At 41.6% G+C, this 25,264-nt stretch overlaps 1 protein-coding gene across 4 annotated transcripts in view; it reads right to left on the bottom strand.

The window, feature by feature from the left end:
- Positions 1-25,264, bottom strand: part of LOC117949699 (cytosolic carboxypeptidase 4) — an 85,444-nt gene that overhangs the window by 49,103 nt on the left and 11,077 nt on the right. For 2 of the 4 annotated variants that reach the window (XM_034880208.1, XM_034880209.1), the window contains exons 2-10: positions 24,009-24,082; positions 17,903-17,966; positions 16,489-16,635; positions 14,700-14,831; positions 13,065-13,158; positions 5,748-5,785; positions 3,933-4,135; positions 2,537-2,702; positions 929-981 (exon numbers count right to left, since the gene is read on the bottom strand). In XM_034880208.1, the coding sequence (XP_034736099.1) occupies positions 929-981; positions 2,537-2,702; positions 3,933-4,135; positions 5,748-5,785; positions 13,065-13,158; positions 14,700-14,831; positions 16,489-16,635; positions 17,903-17,966; positions 24,009-24,082 (971 nt within the window). Of the gene's footprint in view, positions 1-928; positions 982-2,536; positions 2,703-3,932; positions 4,136-5,747; positions 5,786-13,064; positions 13,159-14,699; positions 14,832-16,488; positions 16,636-17,902; positions 17,967-24,008; positions 24,083-24,153; positions 24,290-25,264 lie in introns of those variants that run through there. The other 2 variants (XM_034880210.1, XM_034880211.1) reach the window with 2 other exon arrangements.

Below are 25,264 nucleotides of genomic sequence, written 5' to 3'. Positions count from 1 at the left end.
TCTCCCTGTGTGTACCTGGTTTTTCTCCGGGTGCTTTAGTTCCCCCCCCCACCAAAAAAAAGACACGTTTCCTTATCTCTCTAACCTTCTGGCGTTGTGAGGCTGCCGTGCATCCCCGAGACTGGTGGTGGTAGAGTCTCATGTTCCAGAAGTGCTCGTTACTAACTTATCTCTGGGGAGCTTATTCCATGGAGTCTTTGTGTTCTTGCCTCGCAGTTTTCCTTGGACTGGGGTGACACCTAAATCATGGTTGCAGCTGCCTTGCTCAATGCCCCGCTACGCCCCGCTACACCCTACTGTACTAGCCCTAGTGCGCCCTGCTGTGCCCTATGCTCCATAATGCCTTGCTATGCCCAGCTACACCCCTAAACTGCTACAACTATTATTTTTAGTCAAAGTTCCGTTATTTTTTTACTGTCACGGTTCATCAATCCAATTGCTATAATCATTATAAATCATATTTCGATCATATACTGTATCTATTATCTGAATCAGTCTCTGTGTCCAAACCTGCAGCTCACAAAGAGCCTGGTCTGTCCGAGGTTTGTGCCGAAAAGGAATTTTTCCTCACCACTGTCGCACTAGAGTATGAGATTACTCTTGTTATGATTCGATACTGTAAATAAAATTGAATAACAACCTTACCAACTCATCTGTCCTCTAGGATCATAAGGCTTTGCCGCGAAAGATCTTGAAGGAGTTACCTGAACCCATTTTGGATGTGTGAAGAAACAATGTGGCTGAAAATCTTAAAGTATTATACTACTTTATCTGCTAATTATTTATCTACTATGAGAAGAATCTTTGTTGTGAAAAAACTAATTTGATAGGAGGTTAATCATATTATAAGTTAATAATATGACACAAACCTTAAGTCCCATTTCCCTCCTGACAGACTGAACAGAAACACAGGGCCACACACACTTACATAGTCTGCCTCTGGCTTTTCTTCATCATCGTCACTCTCGTCACTGCTCTCATCTGGATACAACAGAGACAACAGAGGCAGTGTTCTGTGTGTGGGGAAGTGTAACTCTGATGGGGAGGATATCCAAACCGTCATACAGTGTGTAACTTCTGATATCCGACCTTCAGTAAAACTGCATAACAACAAATAATAGTAATGAAAGGGATCTAAAACTAAAGGGAAGAAGTGGAATTACAATTTTCAAACTCGGGCCTCTGAAGACTAAAATGTCTTAAAAATTAAGGTTGATTTCTTTCTGCCACTGGGAATAGGGACAACAAATCCAAAATACAGTTAACAGTACGTAAAAAATATGAATGATCAACCACAACAACACAAAACAAGAAATACAATGCACTTCATTAAAAGGGGAATTCTGTTTTTGTCTTCATTTTTTTGTAACCTTGTGTATGAGTGACTAATAGAAACAACATCTGAAATTGGTCCATATATATATATATATATATATATATATATATATATATATATATATAGACACACACACACACGTAGAGAAAGAGAGAGAGAGAGAGAAACTGCAGCTGATCAATGGAAGTCCACTAACGGAGCTGTTTCTGCCACTGTGAGGCTCAGATTGGTACTCTCAGTATCTGACTACATAATGGAGAACTCTCATTCTGAAGTCACGGGAGACTCGCTGCTAAAAGACAACGGTGGAAATGCTAGTGAGAGTTGGAGTGAGCAGTGCCAGCTCTGGAGTACAGACAGCGTAGCTTTGTCGTTAAAATATTTACAATTGCAGATTTCTCGCCACAGCTTTCATAGAAGTTACCTTTGGATACAGACCGGCTACAGTTAGACATGAATCCTAACACTCCGGTTCATACACAGATAGTAATGTATACTGACTCTGTGGTTACTGGGATTTTATACTAAGTCTAGTTTGGATGGGTTATTATTTGGTTTGATATCGATGGAAACAAAGAAGATAGATGAAAAAGAAAAATAATTGTATGTGTGTGTGTGTGTGTGTATGTATGTATGCATTTATGTATGCATCTGTGTCTATTTGTATACATGTGTTGATGTAGGTGTAGGTAGTTATATGGTACATGTATGGCTATGTACACATGTATAAAACAGTGAAGTGTTGTTGTTTATCTGTTATTTTAATTTTATTAAACAGTGAATGTATATACACATATGTATATACATGTATGTATAGGTTCATATACTGTATATATAATTACTGAAATTTATCCAGTATTGAACAAGAAAACTAAGATGCAGGCGCCACCCGAGCCGCAATGCAGTTTTCAATACTGGATGCATTTCAAATATTCTTGTTAATATCAGTCACTTAGACACCAATGCATGGAAACATTGACAACACTATTTCATCTTAGTATGTATTTTTTAATCGGTCACCCTTTCTGGTTTGCACATAGACCAGCTTAATTTAAAATATTCCCGAATTGAAAGTTCTGCATTGGTTTGTTATGTTTATGATATGTATATTACTAAACCACAGATCCAAGCCAGTAGCTGCTTTAAAAGGTGCTTAAGTTGAATGTCAGCAGGAGGTGAGTACTAAAAGGGATACTGTACCTGGTTCTGCATCCATCTGAGGGACAGCATGTGGTCCTCCAGGCAGGGGGAAGGTGTACGCAGACTGATCTGATGTCAGAGGAAGAGGAGTTTTAGGAAGACACTTCCTCATCAGCTGCACAGAGAGCTCCACCAGAGACTCCAGACCTTTACTCAGCAAACACGTCTGCAGAGAATCAGACAGCCATTAAACCTCTGTTAATAGGTCAGTCTGTAGGAAATCAATGGACTGCCATAACTGGAACGCATGGGCTAAAAGACATGAGCCAAACTGGGTCTTAGGAGGACAGTGGTAATCTTTTTTTATTTGAAATTAAAATTTCTCAAAAATCTTCTTAATTTTACCAAGCATTCAGTATTTCCTGTATGAGCTATGAGATCTAAAGCCAAGTATAATTGTTATGACTGTCCAGCTGAGTGTGATGGAATCATTTGATCTTTGAAAAATGAATTAATTAATTAAAATGTTGATTTGATTATCTTTATCTATTATGACCAAAGGCTTTTAATGAGCACATGTGTCATGCCTGCTTATTGGATTGGGAAGCTTTGTAGCTGTGTTCTTTGATTCCAACTGATCATCAATTTGTTTCCACAAATGAACAGTCAAGTGTGTTTTCCTTCTGCAAGTCAGTCTTCTTAGTGTGTTATCTCCACCGCTTGTGAGTTAGCGAGGGAGGAAAAGTCTAACTTTCTGATCTTTCTGAACAGTTATAACGGACTGGGGGCAATGTGACATCATGTCTCTGAAACTGGCCCATTTCAATATTGAAAAGGGCTTTCATTTCTGAACAATCCCTTCTCTTTCTAAAGGACAGAAGGCTTTCAGTGTCTCTTATCTCTATTTGAGGAGCAGTAAGCTCCCCATTATCTTCAGATTGCAGAGCACAAATATTTAACTGTCCCCCTTCACTTAACCAAGTGAACCCATCCATCGGTGAAGACCTCGACATCAGAGTAGCTGTTTACAGTACGACTTCCTCTTGATGATGTAGAGGAAAAGATGAACCTTACTGGGCTTGACACACAGGCCATTACTGAATAGATCAGTGCAGCCAGAAGATAGGATCAGAAAGGAGAGGAGAAGAGAGGAGAGGAGACTGGAAATAGACAACACTGACAAGTTAAGTTGTTGTTGCTTAAGTGTTACCAGCTACACTACATACACACTTCTTCAAAACACCTCCAAATTAGAAAACACAACAGGACAGATGAGCTCAAAATAAAACTAGTTTCCCCTAGGGGACATAGGGTGGTTGTGACATAGGGTTGTTGTGACAGGACATACGAAAAAAAATGCTTCATCACGGCATCAGTCTGTCTCAACAAGAGACTGAAAAATAAAGAAATGAATCAGGACAAGAACAGAACAGAGAGGGGGTGATTTGAACGTTACCTGTGTGGTTTCATACAGCAGTCTGATGCCTCCATGGCACAGGACGGCCTGCCTGCCTGCAGTACTGTGAGTGACCTTATGGAGGCAGCAAAGCAGGGCATGGCGGATTGCTACGTGTTCACTTCCTTTGCTGTGCCAGTCCTCATAAAGCCGCAAGAGGCCCGAGACGTAACCCTTGGACACCACCGAGCTAACATTAGCCTCTGTGAGGGAGAGACACAGACAAACACAGGACATCAGTCCATTACTTCTGTTCACATCTACAGTACACGAGGACGCAGCAAATCCACATCAAATCCAGCAATGTGAACTCAAGATTGACTAAAGATCTAAGATTCCAAACTGCGTCTGTCCATTTGGCCTCAGTGTTACTCAGCCACTATGGTCCACACAAAGCAGCTGCAGAAGCAGAAACACACACACACACACACACACACACACACACACACACGCTGGGCGAGTTGCTAAACAAGTAATAAGTGCTGTTAGATTAAATATGAACCCAGAACTGTTTGGGTTCAGAGGGGAATCTGCATTCAATTGAATGGTCGCCAGAAAGAAAAATTACTTCAAATCTACAAATAGGATTGATATTAGCGTAAGTGTTGCCTTTATGTTCACTCCAAAACATTGCATTGAAGATCAAAGTGAAACACTGGGAGCAGGCTCATTTCGATGTTCTGGTTTATGAGCGACACAGTCCCCTTGATGTTCTGTGCAAATTGGCACTTTGACATGAAGTGCAGCCCGATATCGCATAAATCATGAAAGAGCTCTGAGCCCTCCAAATCTCTCGCTGCCTCTGGAGTGGAGACTCTGTAAACTGCTACCGCACAAATGGGTCCACGAGGTCTGACAAGAGGATTAGAAAGAAAAAGTGTACACAACAAGAAAAGAAAACCGCTTAGACAGAAAGAGAAGAAGGAAGCATCACGCAAGTACAACACACATACACACACGTTTACATACCCATACATGTACCATATAACTACTTACATAAACAAATGCATACACATAAGACACACACACACACACATATAGACACACACAACAGGACCGGAAACAAAGTGCAACCATGACCCCTGCAGGAACAACTTCACATTACAACACAGAGTTCTGCCACTAGTGGGGGAGAGACTAGGAGAGAAGACAAGGAGAGGAGAGAGCCAATCAAACCCAATTGGAATGAAACAGAAAGTGTTGAGTCTGTGACAGATTCTACAGATATAGATTGAAAATGGAGTGAAAGGGATGTTTTGACGACAGTATGACTCTCAAAAGATCCTTTCGTGCTTCTTTTTTTTTGCGGTGAACTGCGTACGTTTTTACACGTGAAAAAAAAAGGGAAGACTTAGAGTCTCTAGACGTCCTGCAGCCCACACGCAATCCGAGTCACGCTGCTCAGGCCTCCAACCTGTCAACATGTCTGTCTAAAACCTGCGCACCGGTCTGGTAAATGCAATTCCTTTTTATTTTCTCCGCTGGACCCGGCAATTTATGTCTGCTATTACAAAGACAACATACCTCCTAAGTTGTTAAGTTTTAGAGGAAAATGATTTTTTGCCATTTAAGCCACTCTACCTGCACTAAGTACAGTATTTACGTCAGTGAGATGCCACACTTTCATAGCATGAACAGCTATCCATGGATGAAGAGAAATGCATCGTTAAACAAGACCCTGGCCTCAGAAAACACAGGCATGGCCAGAGAGCTCCTGAAGAAAGGGTTTGGGTAGTGATGAGGATGATGATGAGGAAGTAGATCCTTCATGGAAACCATCATAGTGATGAACGATGAAGGTTGTGAAAAACTTACTTGTGCAAAGCAGAGCAGCAAAGGCATCAATGGCTGCCCTGTAACATACAGAGAGGGAGCAGTTAGTCTCTCACACACTTCAATATGCAGATTATATGTCAGTCACTGGTGTGACTGTGAACCCAATCTGTGAACATTGAAAACACACACACACCAAATACATTAGGTCATCGAGTCGGTCTGCGTGTATTTTTGCTTTATCTCTTGTGGAGCTGCCATATGCAGCACATTAATATGAAACCTTTGCAAAATCTTCTCCAAGTTCTGCTCCAAGAGTTAGGCGGCTGACATGAACAGTAAGAGGAGATAACATTTTAAAAAAAAGAACTTTGGTGCAAAGATCTTCCCTTCTTTTGTCCTTCTGTACTTCGCTTTGTGCCATTCTTCCTCTTCTCCCTCACATTCCCTTCTTCCATCCCATGTTGTGCATTCTGTATTTGAACTGTTGTCTTTTTTCTTCAGCTGGCTATAAAATGAATTGCCCACAGGATCATAAAGTTCACTTAACCTTCCATTCTCTCTTTCCCCTCCCTCTCTTTCCACCCTCTCCACCCTGTCTTCTTCATCTCTCCCTCTTTGTTGTCTTCCTTACTTTCCTCCATGCATTTCCTCAGTGATTCCACCCCTCCATGGTCACATGGCCCATGCTGTGAGGTTGCCTTCCATGTGTGTGCAGGTCCGTTGGGAGACAGAGAAACTGTGTTGCTGTTGCTATTGATCAGAGCAGAGCGTACAGATCCCGTCTGACAGCAGATCAATTCATCAGCAGCTCCCTGCTGAGACATGCTGAAATAAATTCAACTCCACACCTCTTTGGGACGCATTCGAGAAGAAACTGGGATGTCTGCAATCAAATGTCCTTTTCTATCTTCTGAATATGCAAATTACAAACAGTTAATACAGAAAAACCAGAACATAAATAATTTAAACACATAGATCCTACAAAAATCTACCAAATAATAAATTGTGAAAATTCGGTAATGAAGCATTTCTTTGCCATACTTATTTTCAACAAGACACATGACTGATGACAAGGCTATAGGGGTTATGTAACAATTCAGTTGGCGATAATGTTGCATTAAATGAAGTTTCTTAGGTCAGATTTTAATTTCTTTCTATGGGCCCAGAACGTTATTTGATCCGGAAGGCTGGCTCCGTGATCGGCTGCAAACAGGAGACATTTGAAGCTGTGGTGGAGAGGAGGTCTCTGAACATAGGGTTATCTATCATGGATAACCCCGACCCCCCTCTCCACCCCCTCCACCCCCCCCACCCCCCCGGTCCAACAGAGGAGCTCCTTCTCTAAGAGGCTTCGACAGCTTCGACGCCGCACGGACCGCTACAGGAGATCATTCCTACCACAGACAATAAAACTCTTTAAAACGTCATGACTGGGTGCTAGATAAGACTCTGAGACTCGCCAATACTGCACTAATGCATCTGCACAATAGCTTTATCTACATATTTATCATACTATTTAAGCAGTTGCACATTTTTGTATTCCCTTGTATGTATTGAAATATTTGTTCTTGTATTTTATCCTATTATTTCATGTATACTGTATGTATATTGTATACTAGTGTTTATATTCTGTGCTGTGTGACTGATGTTGCTGCTGTAACACTATAAATTCCCATTTTATTGGGATCAATAAATATCTATCATGTATTTGTTGACTCGTCCTGGATGACAGCTCAGCCCCTCACGGTGATGTGAGTCGTAGTTCAGGCACATCAAGGATTTAGCTGGACTCCCTGAGGTAAGATGCACACCATGTACAATCAAGTTTATTTTGGAAAGGGTTGCGTCAGCACAAAGGACATGAGGTGTTGTTGCTGGTTGAGCGGATGGACAGCCGTGTAGGGACCCAGCACGGAGCAGGTGCGTTTGAAACAACACATCACCTGTCTGCTGATCTCCTCCAGGACGACCTCATAGACCCCCTTCAACTGAGACAGCGTCCTCTCCTCTGTCCTCGTATCCTAGACCTGTTTTCTACCCCCTGACCCCATCACTTTGTCCCCCGCCTTCTTCCAAACACACCAGCATTCAGACAGCCAATGTATTTAACAGAGCAGAAGAACAAGAATTCATGCTGTCCTTTTGCATGAGATTATTGTAAACCAGAGTTTCAGAATCCTTCAGGCGCTGTTGCCAATTAGCCGTCTAGACAGCAAAATAAATGGCGTTTACTCATTAGAATATCACCAGTTTAACCACTTGAGATAAGTGTAGTCAAACACCAGTCTCTTATTATGACTTCACTTGTGCAGAGCAGGCCAGGTTTTACGTTGTAGAGCAGGAGTAGTAGGGTGCACCCCCCCCACGGTGAGCTGGAGGGCAAGAAAGAGCTGGATACAACTGATAAGTATGAGCTGCCCACACTCTACGTTGTTAATACGTTGTTAATGTGTTGTATTGTGCTGTGACTTTTTGACCCAGCCGGGTCTTCCTCAGGCAGGGTCCTGAGAATTAGCAGAGTGATAATTAATATGATATAATGATAGATTGAGTCTGATACTGTTATCACACTGCAATGTAATTTATTTATACTCTTTATTGAGGCCCTATAGGGAAATTACAATTTACATTTTTACACACAGGCATGAACTACACACACATGCTCAGGTCTAATGGAGAGATGTCAGAGTGAGGGGGCTGTGACTGTGAACCACTGCTGTTAACAGCTTGACTCGCCTCGTCTCAACTCAACGCATTCTGCGTCCGTTTTCCATTGCAGATTGAGTAACGCCTCAGCGTGGCTGGTCACCATAGCTACGCGTGATGATGTAATTTTTAACGCAACTCACAACAGCACGTCGGCTACTTGCCACAGCCAGAAGACATTTTTTGTTTCAAAAGAAGCTGAAGGAAGCAACAAAAATCCCAGCTGAAAAAAAACAAGAGTTTGGGAATTCTGACGGAGTTCAGACGTCGACATGACGACCCAAAAGGGTAAGTTAAGTTTCCTGGTAACGTTAGGGGCCCCGGTCAGTATTTACTAAACGCTATATAAAGTACATGAACTTAGCAACCATGACTACACACCAAAAAATATGTAAAATATGTTTCAGATCATTCACGCTTTGCAAAATCGCCGCCGCAGACCGTCTGGTGGGCGTACAACTGGTGAAATCTCTGCTTCTGACCTGATGTGCTTCCTATAATCTTTATGAGAGTCACGGAGAGGCTTATGACAACGACAGGGATGCATCTGGGCCAGCAGAGCCGGGGGGGACACTGTCACGGGGTGCAGAGCAAGAAGACCGGGATGTACGGAGGGTTTCATGTGCTACTTGAAAAGCTAAATAAAAACTTTTCTTTGATATATTGTCTTGTTTTTTTTAAGTAACAGAGTGCAATATTGGAACATGCAAAAGCCCTTGGGGTAGCTTGGAGGTAGAGTGGTTCTTAAGGAAGGTTGTTGAATGGTGGACCCACAATGCAGAAAAGGAAACTGAAGGTAGTTTTGATGATTTCATGAATCCAGAAATGCACAAAAGCAAAAAAGAGTCCTGGAAACAAGCAGGAAAAAACAGGAACCAAGAATAAAGTCCAAATAAAAACAGAAAACACAGGAACACTAACATGACCCAGGAAGACTAATAAAACAGTACGCACTATCACTACAAGGATCTGACAATGGACAAGAAGAACACCAAATCCAGAGGGTAACGAGGTTACAAGAGCCAGTTGACACAAGGGCTGGTAAACAGTTGGAAGCCATCAGGTAATCACAAGGTCAGGAAAACACAGGAAGTAAAACTGAAGACAAGAAAGCACAGAAAACCGGACTATCCAAAGTAAAAACCGGGAAAAGAACAAAGACAGTTCACAAGAGACCACAAGAAGTGAAACCACAACTAGACAAGACAAGGGCGCAACCAAGGACTAAAACATGAACTATATAACAAAACACCAAACCATGACAGTGGTTGCCCCATAACCAAAGCTGGATGCAGTGATGTGTGAACATGGTGCTGGACTGTGGTCTGGCCAGTTTTACCCTTAGACGGACTGGCCTCTTCTCCCCACCATTAGGGAAAACAGAATGTATAATGGAAACAAATATTTATAGACCTACAAGGAATTGTCCAAGATGTGATTTACTCTGCCGTTTAGAAAGTGTCGAGGCGAGGGTGTGCATGTTGACCTGTTCTGTTAAAGTGGAACTGGGGAGCTGGGATGTAAATCAAAGAGTCTATGGTGCATTTAGGGTAGTATATTAGGAGTCAGTAAGAGACGGAGCGTCCTTGAATTACAAATGAATTCAAACCTGTCAATCAAAGTAAAATGCCTCCATGGCAGTCCACAGTAGCTCAAACCTGCAACAATTTAAAGAGGATCGTAAGAAGAGATGCAGAGCCTTGCACTCTAACAGACGGGAGTGAAGGATTAAGTGCCGTTGACAGTTGAGCAGAGACGGACAGATTTAGTTGTACAGCTGAGTGACTGACTTTACTGCTTTAAAAGTGTGCACAGCAGCTAACTGGCATATCTAACGGTCGCCATATCATGGCTATAATTGAATAAATCACTGTGATAGACATGTCTAACTGCCTCTCACACTTGAGGGAAATAGCATATCTCCTGCCTCGTTGGTCTTATTACATCACAGGAATTCTCAGCTGCCAATTCTAACAAATTACCCAAAGTAGCAATTGGCTTTGAAATCTGGAATCCCAGAGTCTTCTAATTGTGTTATAACAAATAACAGCTGGTTTCTGCATGGAAACGATTCAGAAAATTGGCCCTGTGGGCTGTAAATATGTGATGCCTGAGCCTCCGATTTCCTCACACCACAGGGGAGTTTCATGTTCACTAGTGGCAGGTATGCATGGCCTCGGGCCAGCCACAGAGGGAATAAGAGGTACTCCTGGTGCTCATGGCATGCTCCGCTGGGTATACTGGAGGAAGATGGCTATTTGAGCCAAATGCCATGAGTTCTGACAGAGACAGATGGGAAGCGGAAACAGGATCCAAGAGGAGCAGGATGGTGGCTTAGAGAGCATACGTTGAGGAGAAATCAAGATGTGTTTAGACCAAGAATATGTTGATATAATGATAATGTTTCCCTGTATCTGTAACACTACCATGCAGTTGGTGCGTCGTTCCAGTGCACATTTCACGGATCAGGCTTTAATAAAGCAGACGGTGACCCAGATTTCCATAGCGCCTCATGTATTTCAAGCTAGTTTACGGACAAAACATGAGGGTTTTATTATTCGTTGAGCCGTTAAGCAGCAGGTAGGTTTGTCCTTGGCATGGTGCAATTGGAATAATAAATAAGCCGGCAAATTTTGCAACAACCAGAATTTTAATATTTTTTGCATATGAGTGGAAATATGGATCAATGTGCACACTAGAGGAGATGTCAGCCTGTTCCAAAGATAGATGTATCCTCTGCAAATATTCAAAACTCAGCTCAGGTTTTGTTGGGATGAAATGGTGTTTTCACAAGGTTCAGGAGAAAGGCTAAGGGGGTCACCCAAAATCATTAGGACTCCAACTCTCAGGACAATGATGTTAAACATCCAACTAATCATCGTCATCAACAAGGCATTGAATGTCACAGAACTGTGTTCTGGCTCTGAGAGAAGGATTTAGTTTGATGTTGACAGTCAGCCAGGGGCCAGGACCTCCATCATCATCATTCATTTACACATGAGGTGAGATCTCGTTACTATTAGACTATGTACTGGACTGTTGATTTGGGGGCAGCAGTAGAATACTTCATCTCCTGAACTAAGCTTCTGGGCGAAGGCCCAGGACAGCACCCCCTTCCAAATATTTATTTTGTACAAATATTTTTAAATGATTTGTTTTTGGGAAGATGTCAAACAGATGGTGTTCGGTGGGGGGGTATTTGTGCCGGCTTGTGTTGGCGTGTCTTAACATCAAGACATTAACGTTAACCCTGATGTTGTCCTCAGGTCAAATTGACCCATTTTCCTATATCAATGTTCTTTTTAATTCCCCAAAATAGCATGATTGATTCCACACAACGCTTTTTGGCAAGTACAAATCTCTACTTTCATTCATTTCGGGGTGTCTTATTCAATTTTATAGCATTTGGGGAAAAAACGGGCAAAACGGAGAACATTAATTTGATTCACTTCAAATTGATTCATGTTTTTTGGTTGGCTGAGGTAGTTTATCATAATGTTTCCTGCCTTGTGTGGTCTTGCCATAGGTCCAACAGGAGGACGAGGAGATTAGCGTCTGTTAGCTCTGGCGGTGGAGTTAGCAGCTAGTTGACACTTTGTGCTCAGTGCTCAGTCAGACTGTGTCACACGGCTATCACATTGGAGAATTAGCGCTATTTATAGGGGTGGCAGCAGCTCTGCCAGTAGGGAGTTGGGTTGGGAACCGGAGGGTTGCTGGTTCAAGTCCCCATACGGACCAAAGTATGGTGGTAGCTGGTAGCTGGAGAGGTGCCAGTTCACCTCCTGGGTACTGCCAAGGTACTCTTGAGCAACGCACAAACCCTTGCCCGCGGTGCCTTTCCACTCCGACATCTCTCCATTAGTGTGTATAGGTACTGAGCATGTGTGTGTATTTCAGGCCTGTGTGTAATATCAAAAGAGTGAACATTGTAATTTCCCCTTTCCGGATTAATAAAGTATACATTATTATAATTATTCATTGGTTTACAATTTAGTTTACTGGTTTGAATGCAACCGGCACTGAATGTAAGTTTAAAGTGATTTCAGTAATATGTATGGTTATACATGTCTATTTATGAAAACCATAAACCAATATTACGTGTAGGCATTTGTAATTATTAGAATAGCTTACTGAAGAACAATAATAATTAAAAGAAAACCAGGATTGTTACGCTTCGTTCTACTCTTATTCCAATATAAAAATAAATTAAATTGAAGTCTGAACAGATACAGACACAGATACTTGGCTCTAGGGTCGGGGGAAAAATCAATACAGCATATGCAATATTTTCTGTGGCAATACTGTATTAATACACAGAAGTATGGATCTTTTATTATATATGTGTTGGTCAGTTTCTCCCATTTTGCCGCAATAAAATGTAAGTGATATATGGAGATGAAACAGATGTTGACTAAGTTTCCCTTTGGGGACATCATTTGAAATTGGGAATACAAAATAAAAATATAAAATTGTAATATCTCGCAGAATTTTGCAACAGGTTCACAATTATTTTGTATTGTGACATAAGTATCGTGATGACATCGTATGGTGAGTGTTCAGTCAGTGTTATGGAGGCATTGTCTGGTCCAGTCCCCCTTTCTGAGTGGGAGATAGTGTCAGCGTGAGATGCAGAAGACTTGCCAAACCTACTTGATGGTGGGCAGATGTTTGGGGCTACACTGAGGGATGAGGCAGTAGATGACATCCAGTCCTTGGTTTGCTCCAATAAGGTTGGCTGTAGAAACTGTGGGGAGAACACATGACCAACTGAAAACATGAATTCATGATTATGAGAAGAAAAAGGTGTAGTGTAATGTGTATCATTTGAATTCTGTTAAATTGAATTATCTGTTTCCTGACTCTTCAGTGTCCACGTGTGAATAATCTTCCTGTTTCTTTCTATTACCAGCTCTTTACTCAATATGTGTTCACTTGCTTTTGGATTTAAGTTCCCCTCTAAAGTGACATGTAGGCTAAGCACAGTATACAAAGTTAATAGAGCTGATTCCTTAGTTGCAATGTCCAAGTTGATCCACTTGTATGTAATGTAGCGGTTCAGCATTTCTGGGCTCAGTCTTATCAATGGTGCTTAGTTGTTATGCTAAAATGTGTCATGAGCTTGGCAGATCTGCTAAATCTTTGTTGCATCATTTCCTACTGCACGTAGCTCTCTTCAAGACACACAGACACAGGTCAGTTCCCTTAAAGGTCCCATGTCATAGTGCTCTTTGGATGCTTTTATTTATGGACCGTAGTGGTCCCCTAATACTGTATCTGAAGTCTCTTTCAATTCAACCTTGGTGCAGCACTACAGCCCCTAGAGCCAGGCCCACAATGAGCGTTCCTCAGTATGTGTCCTTTCTGAGTCTGTAGCTTTTGAGGGGGCAAGGTGGAGGCTGGGTGCGTGGGCTTGACCAACTGCCACTTTGCTCATTTGAAAGCCATGATGTCTCTCTCTCATGGGTGGGACAAATTCTCTGGGCGGGCAAAGCAGAGAAAGGGGAGGTAACCTTGCCCCTTATGACCTCAAAAGGAGCAAGATTCCAGATCGGCCCATCTGAGCTTTCATTTTCTCAAAGACAGAGCAGGATACCCAGGGCTCGGTTTACACCTATCACCATTTCTATCCACTGGGGGGGGCATAGGCAGGCTGGGGGAACTCATATTAATGTTAAAAAATATCATAAAGTGACTTTTCCATGCCAAGGGCATGACCTTTAAACACCTGGCTGGCTGCAGCTGCTCTAAATGACACAAACACTCGAGCTGTGGACGTGTCAGTAAGCGTGCCACGACTGTGGAACTTTTAACCCTTGAGGCTGGGAACCATTGAGTTCTCCAAGGTTACTACACTGTGTACACTGTTACTACTCAACAGAATGTTTTTGACCACATTTCTGACTTTCCTTGTTGTTTAAAAAGTAATGATATCATGTTGAGGAGATTCAAAGCACACATTAATAGAAATGATGAAGATTGGGGCAGAGGGGATCCATCCAGTTTTTAGGTTTGTTTTTTTGCTACTTTACTGACACCTAGTGGGTGAGCCCTGCTCTGACTCAGGCACTCTAAGCACCCAATGAGTAGCTGCTGAGGTATCACATACCAACCAGGCTTTGTTATCCTGTGTCACACAATCAGTACAGGTAACAAGAAATGTTGCTAGGAGAATGGCAAATAAATAGCTGATTCAAAAATGTGGGAGTATTGAGACAGTGAAAGATAAAGTGTGACAAAAATGAATTCATTATTGATCAGTGTGTGCATGAGTAAGTGTGTGTGTACCTGATGAACAGAAGACTTGGATGGCCCAGAGACAGGCTGCGGCCCTGCTGCCGTGCTGGGCGTTCTGTCGGAGCAGATTGAGAGTGAGCAGCACAGCTCCAGCCTCCTCTGCCTTCACACCTATACGGCGGTCTGCACACACGCACGCACGCACACACACAAACACACGCACACACGCACACACACAGAGAGAACATGTTCATGAATGTGTCATCAGAGTAATGTCAAGGTGAAAAGCGTTGAATCAGCTGATCATAGCATTTATTAAAAATATTTATCATCTTTATTAGCCTTCCTGTGTTGTTCTCCAGAACGATTACACTCCAAAATAACTTGCGTAAGGACCACAGAGGACCACTATAAAACTCAACTGGGTACCACTGATTTCCTGTGTACTTATACTTAGTTAGAGTTAACCCTTGTGTTGTCTTCCCGTCAAAATTGAAAATCCACACTTTTGTTGACGCTTTTTATCAATATTTTTAATTTTTTTCAATATTGTTATCCCTTTTTTTAACACTACGCAATTTGACCTGAGGACAACATGAGGGTTAAACATTGTCCTACCACATTTACATGTAAGATGAATGTTACGTTGCAGATTCAATTTATACTCTAAAAATACAACACTTAAAATGTGATGCAGTATTATTCATTAAACTATCCAGCATTATATCAAAGTTGAACACTCCACCTTGAACAGATGTTAAGCAATTCAAAGAACGTTGTGCTGATAATTTCTCTCTTTTACTCTTCACTTGAACATGTGAATGCAGGACTTTTGCTGTGCAGTATTCGTAGTTTTCCTATTAATAGTAAATAGTTCACTGCAAACATTTTTTTTTGAGTTCTTCAGAGTTCCAAGGCATCAAACATCTTAGCAGCACACAGATTGATGGAGAACGATTTCATCACTTAAAAAGTGGACAGCAGGGCGCCCGGGTAGCTCACCTGGTAGAGCGGGCACCCTTATGCAGAGATTTAATCCTCAAAGCAGCGGCCACGGGTTCGACTCCAACCTGCGGCCCTTTGCTGCATGTCATTCCCCCCTCTCTCTCCCCTTTCAAGTCTAAGCTGTCCTATAAAAATGCCAAAAAATTTATCTTTTAAAAAAGTTTCTTTCTTTTTTTTAAGAATATTAAATATCAAATAAAAATAAAATAAAATGCCTTAAGATTGTGACACTAGTAACAACCGTGTCACTCCGGCCTTTTCAGTGACAGTTTTAGAAATTACTTTTCCTGACAATCTCACAGGATTTTATTGGACACTGTCCACTTTTTAAGTGATGGAATTGTTCTCAACCAATCTGTTGAATGTCTGTCTGCAAATACCAACATTTCCATTTCCCCAAATCATTAACATATTGAACATTTCAGCTAAACTAGTCCCACCAAATCCAATCATTTAGAAATTATAGTCAAACTGATCTTACGTAAGAGTTTCTATCTTGTAATTTTCTGATTAAAAAAACAGTTGCATAACTGACAAACAAAGCACAAAACAACGGCAATGTGAGAATAGTAAAAACATGACAGCTTTTTTGTCCTATTGGATTTCCTGCAGGGCTGGTGTTTTTATTTCTGATATCTAGTTCTTGCATATTGTGCTTGGCGTTTGGTGGGGATATGTGTAGCTTTGCACATATCATCACCATTATTAGTATTACCAAAAAGATGCTAGTGGTTACCACATGTCCTGTTCCTGCTGAACAACTCACCATCTTTGGTTCAACAGTCTAACATTTGGCTTTTCATCCATCACCTATAAATTTCTCATCCATCCTCACCTCTGTGTCCCACTTTAGCCAGCAGGTGCAGCAGTGGAAGCACGATGGTGTAGTTGGGACTGAAGCTGCGGCCGGCTTTGACCAGTGCTATGAGCAAAGCCTCGCTGCCACCTTTACTGATCATGTAGTGGATACGACGATCTGTACCTGCACAGAGACAGAAAGATGCAGCTGGTTCCTTTGCAAGAAACTACTCCAATACAAAATATCCGAGCAGGGAAACCATTGGGAGTCTGATGGATGTATGTGTTTTCTTTGGTGTTAAGGTGGTGGCATGACTTGTTCCAAAATTTAAAACATAAAACAGGAATTACACTGTGTAAGTGTTGTACCCACCTACAACTAACCATGTTATCTCTTCTGTCTCTCCCTCCAGCCACATCTCCAACAACTTCAGTCCTCAGATCCTTCCACCCCTTTCCTGCCCCGCAGCTCATTCCCCCATTAGCCCCTCAATATTTCTACCAGTCCTGTTTCTCTGGTCATTTGCTAGGTTGTCAAGTGTTCGAGCCAAATAATCCTGCAGTCCTACTTCTGTCTGTGTTGGCCCTTGTTTGTCTGATGTCAGCTTGTTTCCATGTGACTTCCTGGTAACTGACCTTTGTCTCCATTGCCTAGAAAATCAAACTTTTCTCACTTTGTCTGTCTCAGTGTCCTGGGTTCACTTCTGCAGGGTTCGTCAGAAACCTTACACTTTCTACCTTAATTTAAAGGCGTTGATGGAGAGTGTAGGAAAAACTCTTCACTGTTAAATATTGGAGAGTACACACCCTTTAACACTATCTTATCTGAACAATCACCACCTCTTACCCCAATGAGCTGAGGTCCAAAGTCCACATTACACTAATTCTGGTACTACGTGTGTTCCACCCACCATCCATGAAGCATGTAACAAGAGCTGAAACATGAGATATGTCATGCTTCCATCATCTTTTCCACATGGTTTCCACATTGTTTGAGCTTTTGACTGGAGCTCCGAATCGGCCCACCAGCTGTTTATCTCAATCAACCAATTCATCTTCCACTAGCATTCAAAAGTTAGTAATCTGCTGTCACAAAGCTTACTTGTGTCCTGTCATGCTTTAAGTGGCGGAGAAAAATGCGGGTGAAGCCATTTGGTCTGTTATCCAGAAGTTACAGCACGAGCAAGAACAATCTTTGCTGAGTTTTGTTGTTTTCAAATGAGGACCACTGGAGAACCAATCAGGTCCGCGTGTTTGTGTTTGGGGGCGAGAGTTACATTGGTACATCATGGAAAAGAGTCTGGTAAGACCAAGCTATCAAACTGTTCCCTACCTCTGTTCTCTTTTTAATGATGAGGCTGAGTTTATTCAAAAGGAAATTTAGTCCCCTACACAATATTGCTTTGTCAAATGCAATGAAGTGATCAAGAGCTTACAGTATGTGAGCTTACCAGCAGACAGAAGTTCATCCAAGACATTGAGGATATTTAAGGTGCTCTCCACATCCCCTCCATTCTGCACAGACAAAAAGACAGAAAAGAAACAATGAATGGAAAAGCGTATCATATCTGAAATGATTGCCTTCCCTCAATCAGAAACAGACTTGTTGGTTTCATATTCACCAAGGACACTACGTACATACCATAATTTTTTGTTCTAGTTTTACTATGCACACTGATGAAGCGCTGCTTAACAGAATATTTTTTTTGTACTCTGAACACAATGACTATGCAAGTTGGGTCTGCTCAGGTCTGTATGAGCCCAGCCATCCTCCATTGATTATTCAAAATCACGTAAAAAAAAAAAAAGAAAGAAAAAAAGACATTACGTAAGAAACAACATGCAAACAAACATTTCTTTAAAAAGTATTGTAAAGGATTCATATAAGGATGTAAACCTATTCTGGTTAAACCTCAAAATACAATTATGAACCTGAAAATGAGCATATGAGCGCTTTAAGAAGCTGTGGAGATCTAGGTTTACACAAGCCTATCTGATGTCTCAATTACTCTACATGTTGATGTAACGCCAATCTCCGCAGAAGAGTTTCTCATCCTGAAGGTTTGAAATTGTCTCAACGTGACTGAAAGCGTATGATGGCCGATTCAATTCTGCTACTCCGACAGAAATCTTTTGGAGTGGCCAAACACCACCCTCATTAAAATGTGTGTTGTATGAAGAGGTCTTCTCCTGTGGCCAACTATCCGCCAGTTTAAATAGGGACAAACAGTGCAGAGTTGTGTTAAGTTACTGTAATGAGAGACTGTTGCTACACACCGAGCTAACAACCTCCCTGATTATGGGTTATGATAGTTATGTCAATTGGTACTAGGGTTATCAAACGTCCAGGGGAGGGGGGTTATAAATTCATGGAAGTGTCCGGTTTTCACTGTTTTCATGGGACCATCAAGTGTGTTCTTAAATTGACTGTCGCTTTGCACACAGTACTACGGTACTTGCGTGACATAATTCCTGAGAGGCTGCCATGCGGGCAGCTCTGCGACACGCATATACAGGGAGCAGATCAGACAGGGAGCACATACAGGGACTAGATCAGACAGCGGAGCACATACAGGGAGCAGATCAGACAGGGTGCACATACAGATGTAGATCAGCCAGCGGAACACATACAGGGAGCATTCAGACAGCACAGCACATACAGGGGGCAGATCAGACAGCGGAGCACATACAGGGAGCAGATCAGACAGGGAGCACATACAGGGGGCAGATCAGACAGGGAGCACATACAGGGGGCAGATCAAACAGCAGAGCACATACAGGGAGCAGATCAGACAGGGAGCACATACAGGGAGCAGATCAGAAAGGGAGCACATACAGGGGGCAGATCAGACAGCGGAGCTGACAGACTGCATTTATAGAAATCACACAAACTTTGGTCTTACTGAAGTGCACTTAGACATGCAGCAAGAGGGGCTGGGGATCGATTGGGAAATCTTGTAGTTGAAGGACGACATGCCATATTTCAACACTTTAACAGACTAACATCTTATTTAAAAAGTTGAGGGGCAAATTTGTACGCTTTTGCAGACATTAAAATTTGCACAACTAACAAAAAAAGAAACATGTAATTCTTAAAGCACCCACTAACTGTGCTGCAAAGCAAACTCGGTGCTCCTTGGCTGTTTGTTCACATTAAAATTAGGCGCATACAATGTGCATGCATTGTACATTTGTATGTATTTTTACATTTGTATGTATTTTTGTATGTATTTTTATTCATCCAGAAAATGTCTCTCTTTTACTGATCCTATAACGTTTGCTAACCAAGAACTTGTTGTTTCAAAGACTTACAAATATCTTGGTGTGCTACTCGACTCACCTTACATACCGGGAACATGTGTCTAATTTAACAAAAAAGCTAAATCAGAAACTTTATGTTTATAATAACATCAGATCATATCTTTCTTCTTCTGTTTCTGAAACCTACTTACATGCAATTGTGTTTTCAACCATGTCCTACTGTCTTCCCATTTGGTCACTTACCACAAAGGAAATCACTGAACCAATAGCTCGACTATACTATCGAGCTCTCAAGATTCACTGTAACCTTCCAAAGTGGTCTCACCATTGTATTGCTCTTGAACGCTCTAAGGCTCTGACTTATGAAAACTTTAGAAACAGCCACGCAATTACATTTTATTTTCAGATGCAAAATACCGCCTTATCAGCAATTGTTGCACCTTTTCCGACACACGTGAGACCAGGTCGCCTCACTAGGTCGGTCTCACAGGCACTTATCCCAGTTCCCCCATACAAAAACAGCTTTGGTCAGAAATCTTTTTTTTATACATATACAAAGATTTGGAATGACATTCCGTATCACATCAGAACACTATCATCTATCAAATATTTAAAAAAGGCATACAAACAGCTGCTTCTTAACAGTTACACTTGCACACATTAAAAAAAAATTGTTTATGTATTGTCCAAGCCTTGTTTGCACTGACCGTATTTGTTCAGCTCAGCTGATGTTTTGTATAAATGTCTTTGTCCTTATGTAACTGTATTGTGGATTTCATTTGTCGAAATCTATTTTTCTATATCGATGTCTTGTATTAATGTTTGTCCTGACGTGCTGTAACCATGTTTTATGTTTCTGCAGAACAGGAACCTGCTGAAAACCAGTTTTTAAACTGAGTCAGGCCCGTTTTTTATATTGTAATGTAATGTTATTTTTTTCTAACTTTCCTGTATAATAAATATTTGACATGAAAATGAAATGAAAATACAAACCTAGCTTGTATTAATATTAGCCTTGTAACAATAACATTCCTGTTCACAAAGACTGCATGGGATTGGAGTTAGAAGGAAAAAGGAGTTCCAGAATACAGAAAAATGGCAAATTGGGCTGATATATCATAACTGAAATATCTTTTGTGAATGGGACCCTGAGATGGAACACACTGCAGTTGCAAATGATGGATGGATAGATATTATAACTGCTGCTTCCTCCACGCATGTCTGCACTTGGATCCAAGCCACATCTCTGACAATTAATTCCTGATTGTCAGGAATTGCCCCTCATACAGTGTAAACCCACTTAAACACAGTTCTTGGATTCACTCCCAGCTTTCATCCACACAGGTTTCACACACATTTCTACAAGCCAATCCGAATGCAGCACACACACTGAGACAGAACAGTTAACATGACACAAACACATGCAACGTGAACGAGTATTAGAACCAAGCACAACACAGGTTTCAGAGCTAACACCTTAAAATTATACTGAATGGTAAAAATTTAGATTGGTTGGTCTTGGAATTTGACAATTTTTATAATGCCCTATTGGAAGATTTAATAAAACATACCTTGTCAAATTTGTATGTATTTTTTAGTTAGTTTTGGTAGATTTTAGTTCATCTTAGTGTGTAAAATTGATATGAAGAAAAAGCTACCCCCTCAATACAATGAGCATTTCCAGTTTAAGTAATAATGCACAATATTATCAGGACAATATATGCCAATAGTAGGTGGAGAAACATATGTTTTAAGCACATTGTTGTTATGCAAGCCCATTGACATTTATGTCAAATTGTCTCAATCGCCTGTACGCCTGTAGACTATTGGACGCGTGACAGTTGTTAAGTGGAATAGAATCGGCCCTTTTCTCTACTGTTGATGTCTCTTGCCTTTCAACTGGGACATGGAATTGAAGACACCTGCTGCAGGGACGCTACAACAGAATCAGTGACTGTCATCACGCCATTATTTACCATCAAGAACACAAGATGTGTGGGAGGTAGCCTACAGCACAGGACTACACAGTAGTCCTGCACTGGTCCTAAATGACTCTTTAACATGTTCTTCTGGCTTAGAATGGTTTGAATAACAGGAAAATGACTTGTGTGCCTGTTGGCTGTCACACGTGGTAGTGAACATGTCAGAGGGAATCCCTGGGATATCAATGACATACCCACGCCTGCAACATCATACCTCACGTGGAGATAACATACAGTAGCATGCTAACAGAAGACTCTGTCAGCGCTCGGCTGAAAGCAGAACTCTGCTGTTTACTGCTGACAATGGCAATACTTTAAAAATGACTAATGTCCCAGAAATACCAAGTGAACCAAGTGACAGGTGAGTCCAGACTTTTAGACAAAGTTATTGGGCCAATCTCAAAGTCCGGACTCACAGACTAATGGACTGTGGTCTGCGTTCTTGCAAAATTCAAAACCGTATGTACACACTGCCGACGACTTGAGCTACAAAAGTTGAGCAATTTTAACTTAATGTTCCCTGTTACTATCACATCTTATCTGTGTGCACACCTGTGCGTTTGTATCATAGTTGTTCATGTTTTCAGTTTCACACCCCTTGATAAACCACTCATTCAGTACACCTGCAACCTGTTCCCTCTCTTCTATTACTCTTTTATCCACCAATCTCTGTCCAGGTGACCTTGATGCGGCAGCTAACTGATTCTAGTGTGTTTGTTGGCACCAAAGACTTCCTCTCGTTAGTTAGTTAGTTAGAGTTCTTTCTGTTCTGTGCGTGTATCGCGTTAGGTCACGGCAGTTTCCTGCTATGACGTCCAGCCACGGCTCGCCTCACTCATGCGGCAGTACTAATCTGCAAAGGAAAAAGGAACGGGGCACCGCGGCCGAGTCAAATCGAGCTGGTACCATGTAATGGACAAACACCCTTACAGTAATGTCCCAGGACCGACTACACCTGGTCAAGAACTCTGCTGCAAGGCTGTTGACCGGGTCCAGCAGGATGACGCACATCCCTCCAATTTCATACTCATCACATTTGCTTCTCGTCAAGTTCAGGATCTGAGTTAAAGTTCTTGTTCTGATTTATAAAGCTTTGCATGGTCAGGCACTTATTTACATCTCAGACCTGCTCCATCTGTACACTGCTAACAGCTCCCTGGGGTCCTCTAACAGGGGATTACTGGTGGTCCCGCGCACTCGCTTAAAAACTAAAGGTGACCATCATTCCTCTACAAACCTTCCACAGTTTGTTCTCTCTCCCGCCCTCAGCCTGAGGAGCAGGTCTGTGTGGTTCCGAAACGGTTTTTCCCCCCGACTACAAACACAATGTTGAACACCACCACACTGTTAGCTGAGACAAGATGGAAAATACAGTTTGTGTGCATATGATGTATATGTGTGGGATGTGTGTAGATACATGTATATCGCTACATTTCTCATATTTTTTAAATGCTAGCTATCTTATTTAGAAATCATATTTGAACATTATCTATAATGGCCTTTTTTAGTTGCTGATCGGTTTCTAAGTTTGTTTTTATGGTGGTCCAAATGCAATGTAATTTTGTTCTACACTGCACATCCCAAAGTGTTTTTGGAATGACAATAAAAAGAATCTTGAATCTTGAATCTTGGATCTGGAAGACCGTTCCTACCGTCTTGTGTACTGCAGTCTCTGTTGAAGCTTTTTAAAAGCAACTGAAGAGACACATGTTTAAATTTGCTTTTGACTCATGTTTGTAACTTTGGGTTTTAGGTTATCATCTTTTAAATGATTTTGAATCATTTTTTTCCTTGCTTACTTTCCATTGGATCTTAATTTATTTTTACAAATGTTGTTCCTGTGAAGCACTTCGTTCATTTGTCTGTAAAAGGTGCGATGTCAAATAAACGTATTGTTTTTCTATTATTAATATAACCCTCCTGTTTTTGATAATGATAGAGGTCAACCAAATACTGAAATGTCAGCACGCAGCAACAGATCCCCAAATCTCCTGGGGATACATGACTAATTCTGGTGTCTCTGGTCTTATCATGTAATGCCTCTGCCGGCTCATGTGACAACTTCACATAGCGTGCATTGCGTTGAATCAAAGACATAATGGACGTTTTCGGACGTGTATTACTGTAAAGTACTTGATGGAAAATGTCAATAACTGCAACAAGTGTTCAACAATGTTCAGTGTATGCAAAAAAAGATAACTGCTAAGTTAAAAGATAATAAGCCTAACACTTTAACAGCTCAATGTGGTTAGACTTGCAACATTGCACTTAAAATAGCATAAACAACACAAGGCAATACAGAGTGGATCCCTACCTGCAGGGCTGAGAGGAGGACCTCCAAACCGCTGGAGCAGCTCGCCGGCGCTGTCATAGCTGGGCCACGTCGTTCTGTGATGGACAGACGGACAGACAGAGGGATGAACACACTGTCAGACAGACAGGTGGACAGATGGACCAACCAATAGACAAACAGAAAAAAGACAGGACAGGAGCACTTAGACAGGGAAAGATGGAGGGGGGGGAAGCAGACGGAGGAAATCCAAAGTGCGTCCTCACCACTGAGCACCCAGCGTCTCACTTAAATCATCTGTCTCTCTCGTTTGCTCTCTCACAGGAAGCCAGACGCGCACATGCAGCGCTGCTGCTGTGTGTAAGGAGAGAGCGAACCGGAGACTCCCCCTGGCTTAACTACCAGGGTCAAGCTCTGTGTGTGTGCGTGCGTGCTTGCATGGTTGTGTGCGTGTGCGTGTTTCATATCACTTTGTAACACATTGTCGTAGAAAAATTAAAAGGTGTCTCCGTGCAGTTTTGTGTGAGGCTTTGTTCACATTGTAAAACTATTAGATACATGAAGATGAATGAAAGTGGTTAAAAGTGTGGCTGCTTGTGTGTGTGTCGGTCCGTGTGTAACCCTATCCGTGCAGGATGAAGCGCTCCAGAAAACATTTGTGCTACAGTGTTGAGAAGGCTGCCGCTATAAAAAGGTCCTGACAAGGCCAGCTGGGCAGCTGCAGGACACACAATACATCAGTGGAGCCGTCAACCAATAATGCTTTGTGTGGCTGCAATAAAACAAGCCTTTAAACAGCTCATTTTTATTAACCACAGACAAAGAAACCAACATGTTACTGTACCACAATAGCTCTTAGACAGAAACACTTCCACCTCCCCCACCTCACACGGCTCCATGTACCAACTCCATTTATATCACCCACTAACACAAGTGCAATTAGTAACAAAACCAGCCAAGCTGATAATTCTTTTTCTTTAATATAATTATCAAGAATTAGGCTGTCAATCACATGACATAGTAAATCACAATTAATCACTATTTTTTTAAGTATTTAATTACTCTTATGAACATGGCAGTGGTAAAATATGTTTGCTATATACAAATCAAATCAATTGACAAAACGAAACAGTGACAAACGTCCCTTTTTCTAAAAAAAGACGTTAAAGTCTGATATATTTTATTTATATTTGAATTGTCTTTGGTGATTACAATTAACTATGCAGCAGCCTGTCTGCAGTCCCCGCTGTGACTCACTCAATCTGATTGGCGAGTGACAT

The sequence above is a fragment of the Etheostoma cragini genome, chromosome 8 (genome assembly GCF_013103735.1).
Source record: "Etheostoma cragini isolate CJK2018 chromosome 8, CSU_Ecrag_1.0, whole genome shotgun sequence".
Taxonomy (NCBI): Eukaryota; Metazoa; Chordata; class Actinopteri; order Perciformes; family Percidae; genus Etheostoma; species Etheostoma cragini.
The sequence above is the reverse complement of the archived record's forward strand: the minus strand, read 5'-3'. Positions and strand labels throughout refer to the sequence as shown.